The sequence below is a fragment of the Mesitornis unicolor genome, unplaced genomic scaffold (genome assembly GCF_000695765.1).
Source record: "Mesitornis unicolor isolate BGI_N332 unplaced genomic scaffold, ASM69576v1 scaffold28289, whole genome shotgun sequence".
Lineage (NCBI taxonomy): Eukaryota > Metazoa > Chordata > Aves > Mesitornithiformes > Mesitornithidae > Mesitornis > Mesitornis unicolor.
Genome location: NW_010207002.1, coordinates 20361 through 27217, shown reverse-complemented (window position 1 = coordinate 27217; position 6857 = coordinate 20361). Strand labels below are relative to the sequence as shown.

General features: G+C 56.9%; 1 protein-coding gene across 1 annotated transcript; it reads left to right on the top strand.

Moving 5' to 3' along the window:
• Positions 1-1577: 1577 nt before the first annotated feature.
• NPTXR (neuronal pentraxin receptor) lies at positions 1578-3677 on the top strand. The gene is made up of 5 exons (XM_010191990.1): positions 1578-1641; positions 2456-2683; positions 2798-3042; positions 3157-3336; positions 3453-3677. The coding sequence occupies exons 1-5, from the start codon at positions 1578-1580 to the stop codon at positions 3675-3677; spliced, it is 942 nt and encodes a 313-aa protein (XP_010190292.1).
• Positions 3678-6857: the final 3180 nt, after the last annotated feature.

Here is a 6857-nt window from a genome sequence, read left to right as displayed (position 1 = left end):
CCTTTGCCACAGGCAACGTGAGGCCTGTCGTGTGGGTCAGGGTGCTGGGCTGGAGGGGTCAGGAACAGCTGGGGAAGAGGGATGGAGGGGGAAAAACCTCAGGAAAGGGAAGAAATAATTGAGCACAAAGGGAGAGACAGCGTATGTGTGTGTGTGTGGACCAGGAGCATTGGGAGGAGATGCTCCAAAGCCAGAGAAATGCAAAAGCCATAGGGAGAAAAGTTACAGAAGGAAGAAAATAGCAGCAGGGAGAAAAGCAGGAGGAAGGGGGAGGATAAAAAAAGAGCCCTCAGTCACTGCTGAATAATGTAGGGCAGGCTATCGGGGGCTAGCAAGAGCAACAAAAGCTCCCAGCCTTTTCTTTTTTCGTCATTAACAGATGGAGCCGTGCAAGAAAGCAGGGACGTAGGCTCCGAGCCCGCAGCTCGAGCAGTCGAAGCGTGCGGCAGACAGGAGCGCGCCAGCCTCCGCCGCAGCCCGGCGGCACGGGGGGATGAGGAGAGCTCTCGCAGCCCATCCATCCCCATGAGATGCGGGCACGGACACAGGGGTGAAGGCGACCCCCAACCCACCTTCAGTGCCCCTACCGACAGCCAGATCTGCTCAGATATGAGCCCTGTGTGGGAATTATCCCTGCTGGGAGGATGGGAATTAACCTTTCTACTCACCTTTCCTTCCCTCCCGCCCTCCCTCTCCCGCCTTTCAGCTGGCTGCACCAGTGGGTCCCCAAGACTCCCTGTCCCCCAGAAAAGGGCTGATTCTCCTTCCCTATCAGTTAATCCCACCCTGGTTTACAGAGACCAAAGGCAGGATGCCCTTTGCTGGGTGCTTTTGCCTTCCCAGAGGGGTTTTGCTTTCTACAAGAGCATCCCCGGCACTGCCGGAGCAATCGCTGGCAGCAAGAGCTGGCGTTGGGTCAGGGCTGGCAGATGTCCCCTGCACAGTGTCTCTTTTCTTGTTGGATTTTGGTTCTCCACATTGTTTTTCTTCCCAAAACCTGTGGGTTTGTCCTGGCAGACCCCACTGGAGGCTTTTCCAGACCCCAGGGCATTGCAGATACCATCCCATTTGCAGGTTCTTGTATATATTTTTCCTGTCTGGTGTGGGGCTGTTTGTGTTCATGCCAACATCATCTTCTCACTCTCCTTCTCCCTGCTGTTCCCATCCCCCAAGGTTGCATCCTGCCCAACCAAACCCAGCTTTCGTCCAGCCTTTCACTCCCCTCTGTTGTTCATGATGGACAGCAAAGATTGGGGGTGACATGGGGGACATTCCCCCCCTTCATTTTTGTGTGCATGATCCATCCTGTCCATCCTGGAAAAGCAGGATATAGAGAAGAAGAAAAAGCTGGAAGCCACAGTCACAGATGAGCGTGGTGACTTCCTCCAGGCCAGCTCTGAGGCTGGGGGGGTGTCCAAATCAGCAGGGATGGCATCGTCCTGTGTCCCACTAGTACAAGTGATGCATGTGTCCAGGGCAGCCATGCAGCCCCTCTCGTTGCTGGAGCCACTGGTCTGGCAGAGCCCAAATCTGGGGCCACCAGAGCTGCTCTGGCACCTTCAGGAAGGTCTGGCCACATGGAGAAGGTGGTCACCATCTTTCCAAGCCCATGGCAGAGAGCCTTGTGGCCCAAGGATGTGGGTAAGGGAGAGGACTGCTACTTACGGAGAAACCCCAGGAGGATGGCAAAGGGCCACCTTCTCCCTTCCAGACTGGTCTTCTTCCAGTTGGGATGGGGTGTTCCAGTGAGGTGGGATCTGGGGTCTTTGCAGGGTGCAGTAGGGGCTGGGAGCACCTTCTCGCACCTTCTCTTGGATCAGCCAAGAGAAGAATTTGGGTCTGGGTTTTAACCCTGATGGGACAAGATATGTGTGTCTCCCCAAGTGATGGGTCATGTCTCAAGGACCAGAGACACCACAGCCTGGCCACCAGCCCCACTTCTCTCTGGCATCCTGATGGCCAGGGAGAGGCTGGCTTACTGTTACGGAGAGCTACCTGCCTGACCTGGCACGCGTGCACACACCCCCGTGCCCCGGCTGAGCTGGGCTAAGAGGATTACGGCCCCGTTACGCGATGTTAAGGCATGGGCCGTGGCGAAGCAGCCTCATGAGTGGCAGAGAGGGGAGCTCCGAGCTCCTTCCCGCATTCTCTCCTCCTCATGGAGGGCTGCCTGTGGGAACAGAGCCAAGGGATGACCTGAGAGTCCTGTCCTTGCTCTGTCTCTGAAGTGGCAGAAAGTCATTAAGAGCAGTCAAGCTTTATTGTGTGGTATTGAACTCAATGGAGCCTCTCAGAGGGGAGGTACAAAGTCAGCTCTTGGAGAAGACTCCACTGTGGATGTGGGGTTGTGGTCCCAGTGCTCCCCATGGTGATGCGGGCTGGGCATGTCCTTATTTAAGCTCTTACAGTGACACTGTGCTGATTTTTCTCTTTTCTCCGTCCTTTCCCCCCCGAGTGCAGCAGGAGCTGCCAGCCCGCACCAACGGCTCGGTGCCCACCACCCCGGCGCTGGCCCGCGATGCCCTCCACACCAAGATGGAGCAGCTGGAGGAGCAGCTCCTCTCCAAAATCCTGACCCTGCAGAAGGAGCGCCAGGCCGCCAGCACCGACCGCAGCCAGCAGCAGCACAACATCGAGAAGGAGCTCAACTCCCTCCAGAACCGGGTGATGGAGCTGGAGCACGGTGAGTCTTGCCTAACAGGGATGGAGGTGGCACAGAGAGGGTTCTGGGGCAAGCCACCCTCATCCCAAAGATGGGTGCTGACCCTCCTCTCTCCTCCCCATCCTTGACATGTAGGACCGCCAGGCTACAGCCCTCCTGATGCCTTCAAGGTGACCATCCCGGTGCAGAACAACTACATGTACGCCCGCATGAAGAAGAGCCTGCCGGAGCTCTACGCCTTCACCATCTGTATGTGGCTGAAGTCCAAGGCCATAGGGGGGCTCGGCACCCCTTTCTCCTACTCTGTGCCAAGCCAAGCCAACGAGATTGTGCTGCTGGAGTGGGGCAGCAACCCCCTGGAGCTGCTCATCAACGACAAGGTCAGGCTGGCTGGAGGCGGGATGGGAGGGAGCCTAATGCCCTAATGACTTGGGGAAGGGAGAGGATCCTCTGGCAGCTGCACTGAGCGCTGGGCTCTTGCTCATCTCACAAAGGTTGCCCAGCTGCCGCTGAGCCTGAATGACAAGACCTGGCATCATGTGTGTGTGGCGTGGACCACCCGGGATGGCAAGTGGTCGGCGTACCAGGACGGCGAGCAGCGGGGCGCCGGTGAGAACCTGGCCTCCTGGCACGCCATCAAGCCCCAGGGCGTCATCATCCTGGGTCAGGAGCAGGTACGTGTGTTGGACTGCCCAAACTTCTCTCTCTCTCGTCCCTTGCCTTGCTTGCCCCTGGGACACGTGTCCCTTCTCCCCGCCCCTGTCCCGTCACCTCTCTCGCTCTTCCCCAGGACACGCTTGGCGGACGCTTTGATGCCACGCAGGCCTTCGTGGGGGAACTGGCACAGTTTGGTGTGTGGGACCACATGCTGGCACCAGCCGAGATCCTGGGCCTGGCCAACTGTACCTCCCACCTCCAAGGCAACGTGATCCAGTGGGACGACCAGGCTGTGGAGGTCTTTGGGGGTGCCAGCAAGGGAGGCTTCGCTGCCTGCGAGGAAGGGAGGAAGGCGTGAGCAGCCCCTCACGGGCAGCCCTGAAGCAGGGAGCCCCTTTCTCCCCTCCTAGATCACCGACCCTCGATGCCATGCTGGGGCGATGCTCAACCCCCCCCACACCAGCATCCCGGGAGGGAGGGGGAAGGCCACAGCAGCCTCCCCCTTGCTCCCACACCAGTGGCGTGGCTTGTCCCCCGCTCCCGGCACCTCTGTCCCCGGGTCTCGCCTTGTCCCGCTTCTGTTTCGGGAGGACCTTGATGTACACGCAGGCATCTCTGGTCCCTGCCTTGTCATCCCCAACAGGGAGTGGGAAGGAGACCCACTGCCCCAAGCGTGGTCTCGCCTCAGTGGGATGCCAGCGTGTGGGCATCCTCCCAGCACATCTGCCTTTCCTTATTTATTTCTAGCGCCTTGATGTCTGGTTTTGTGAGCCTGTGCTCCAAACGAACCCAAAGGCTGAGCCAGGAACATCTTCCCTTTCGGCTCCATCCCGTCTTCTCCTGCCACCTTGGATTTTGAGCACAGCCCCAGGGAGGCTGAGAGAGAATGATGGAGGCCTGGGGGGGGGGCAAAGCATTTCCCCCAGCCCCAGCCAAGAAGGGAGCACAGCAAAGCCATCAAAGGGAACGAAAGCAAGGAAAAAAGAGATGGAGGATGGTGGTGGCTGGAGGAGCCCTGGCTTCCATCCCCTCGGCCTTTTGGGCACTGAATTGGGGTTGCTGCTCCCCCTTGGTCCCCTGCTTTGAGCTGCTCCCAGCCAGAAATGGGGCTGCTGATGGCCCCTGGGGGTGGTGGGGTGTGGGCTGGTATTTTTTCCCGTGGAGTGCCTGAGAATACGCTCTTTCCACTCTGCGTGGTCACCGATGTCTTGATATGCGAGAGTGTGTGTGTGTGTGTGTGTGTGTGTGTGTACGCGTATGTGTTGGGGGGGATGTGGGAGGGTTATTTCGGGGGTCTCATGGTTGCTCAATGCAGTGTCCAGCTTCCAGTGCTCCTACCCTACCCCAAATCCTACTTTGTGCTTTCGGCGACAGCTGCCCCCCAGCCCAAGGGAGGCAAAGGGGGCAAAGGGGACAGTCCTGCTGCCCCACAGCCAGCGGTGGGGCAGCTCAGCCTGACGGGGGGGGGAACATGCCAGGGATGGGGTGCGGCCCTTGTGCCAAGTGGGAATCACTGTGACTTCGCACACTCCGCCAAGCTGCCCCCTCCTCCTCGCTTGCTCGCTTTCTCTTAATTGCACGTTTGTGAAAGGGGCCCCTGATGTGCGCCTGTGTTGGGATGTTTCTTTTGTAAAGCTGATTGTGGACAATAAACGTGATGTTTTCTGTTCGAGGCCAGCCCACAGAACTATTACAGAAATATCATCACCAAGGGCTGGGTATTGTCACCCGGGGGTGGTGTCGCAGTTTGGGCACCTCTCATCTACCCCGTTGTGGAGCAGCATGGGGTGCAGGCTGCTGCAGAGGGGGCTGGGGGCAGCACCTTTCCGTGGAGGAGGAACTACTGGCAATGGGGAAGCAGAAACCAGCAGGAAATCATAGCCTCCAGGTCAGCCCACGGTGGCGAGGAGCTCACGTGGAGCATAAATCTAATTAAGTGCCAGTAATGAGCTACTGACCTAGCAAGGCATGAGCTCGTTCACCCTTAGCACAGCTCTTGGAGCTGCCTATTCTAGAGCCACCTGTGGCAGGTCTGCATGATGCTTTTGCCCCTCCTGTCCCTCCTAGAGAAGGCACAACCTCACCAATATCTGGGGAAACCAGACCATAAACCCAGTATTCTCCAGGGCCTTACCATTACCTGTGTGCTGGTGGGGTCTCCTCACTGATCCAGAACCAGCCCGCAGGGTCCCACTCCTCCTTCTGGAGGGTATTTAAGGCCATAAAACAAAGTCTGGGGCTCTCACCTTCAGCCCATCACCGTAAAGCTGAGAGTTTTTTTTCAAGAAATAACTAACTCTGAGTAGGTACTTCAGCTGGAGTGTACACTCAAGGGCTTTGCTGAGCTGGAGGCTCACCCTCTCATCACTAACCCCAGGGAGTTCAAGAGGTGACCTCTGCTCATGTGCCCAACTATCAGCAGCATAGTTAGGAAGGATGGCACCTTTTTAGAGGAAGAAATGTCCAAAACCATTGCTGGGGTCCCACACTTAGGAGGAGGTGAACAAAGAGGGGCAACTGGCCCAGAAGACCCTCCTATTAAAACCGCAGGAGCCCTGAAAAGGGTGCTTCTGGGGCTGACGGCCAAGCCAGAGGACCTGCAGGAAGATGAACAAGGAAGGAAAACAGCCTGGCCACTGGTGCAGGCTTTTGGCATAAAACCTGTTCCTCCAGAGCCCAGAAACCCAGCCCATGCCGAAATCTGTGTAAGCCCCCATCACCAAAGCAGAAACAAAAGGGACACCAGAAGATGCTTGCGCAGGGACTTCAGTGCTGTCCTCTGCCCCCCTGCCGGACGATGTTGGTGCGATCCCAAACCCAGCCATGTCCGTGGGACCCATGGATCTGTCACTGCTGAGACAGGTGAAATGGGGAGCCCAGCAGGACAGATTCTGGGGGGGTGACCTCCTCTGCCCCCATAGGCTCACAGCCAGTTGGGCAGAGACAGGGGAATGCAGGAAAACTTGATATAATTTATCCAGGTGTTTTAAAAGCTTACAGCAAATGCCTCCGTATAAGGCTCTTCAGGAACCGAAGGCATTACAGCAAGATTAGAAACTGGTTGGGAGACAGAAAACGATGAGGAGGAATAAATATTTGATTTACATCCTGCCCTGGCTCTCTGCAGGAAGCAGCGGCTGCTTCTCACCCATCCAGGGAGGAGGAGAGCTAGAAGGGATCATTTATTTTTGGAAAGCCGAGCCTTGTGAGAGCTGCAAACCTGCGACAGGGCTTAAAAGGTGGAGGAGACAACAAATCAATGGCATTGCTGGCTGGGACGAGTAATTACCGTGACTTACACATACTGCTTTCTTCTAAATTAACCAGGAGCACTCAGGAGAAGCCTTGTGTCTCCAAGGGAAGCTGGTTGGAAAACAACACGTCACATGCAGAAGGGACACGGGAAAAACAAAGTCACCCTTGGTGGGGGGGGGTGGTACAGAAGGAAAATTTTAACAATGCTGTAGAGGAGGCTTTGCAGTTGAGGTGCAAGAGTGGGACACTGTTGTGTCTTGATACCTGACATGGTGGGGGGGGG

Coding starts and splice junctions, on each gene's coding strand:
- NPTXR (XM_010191990.1), top strand. CDS start 1,578: ATGGAGAAGGTGGTCACCATCTTTCCAAGCCCATGGCAGAGAGCCTTG. Junction 1,642..2,455: donor CTTGTGGCCCAAGGATGTGG/GTAAGGGAGAGG, acceptor TTCCCCCCCGAG/TGCAGCAGGAGCTGCCAGCC. Junction 3,043..3,156: donor AGCTGCTCATCAACGACAAG/GTCAGGCTGGCT, acceptor CATCTCACAAAG/GTTGCCCAGCTGCCGCTGAG.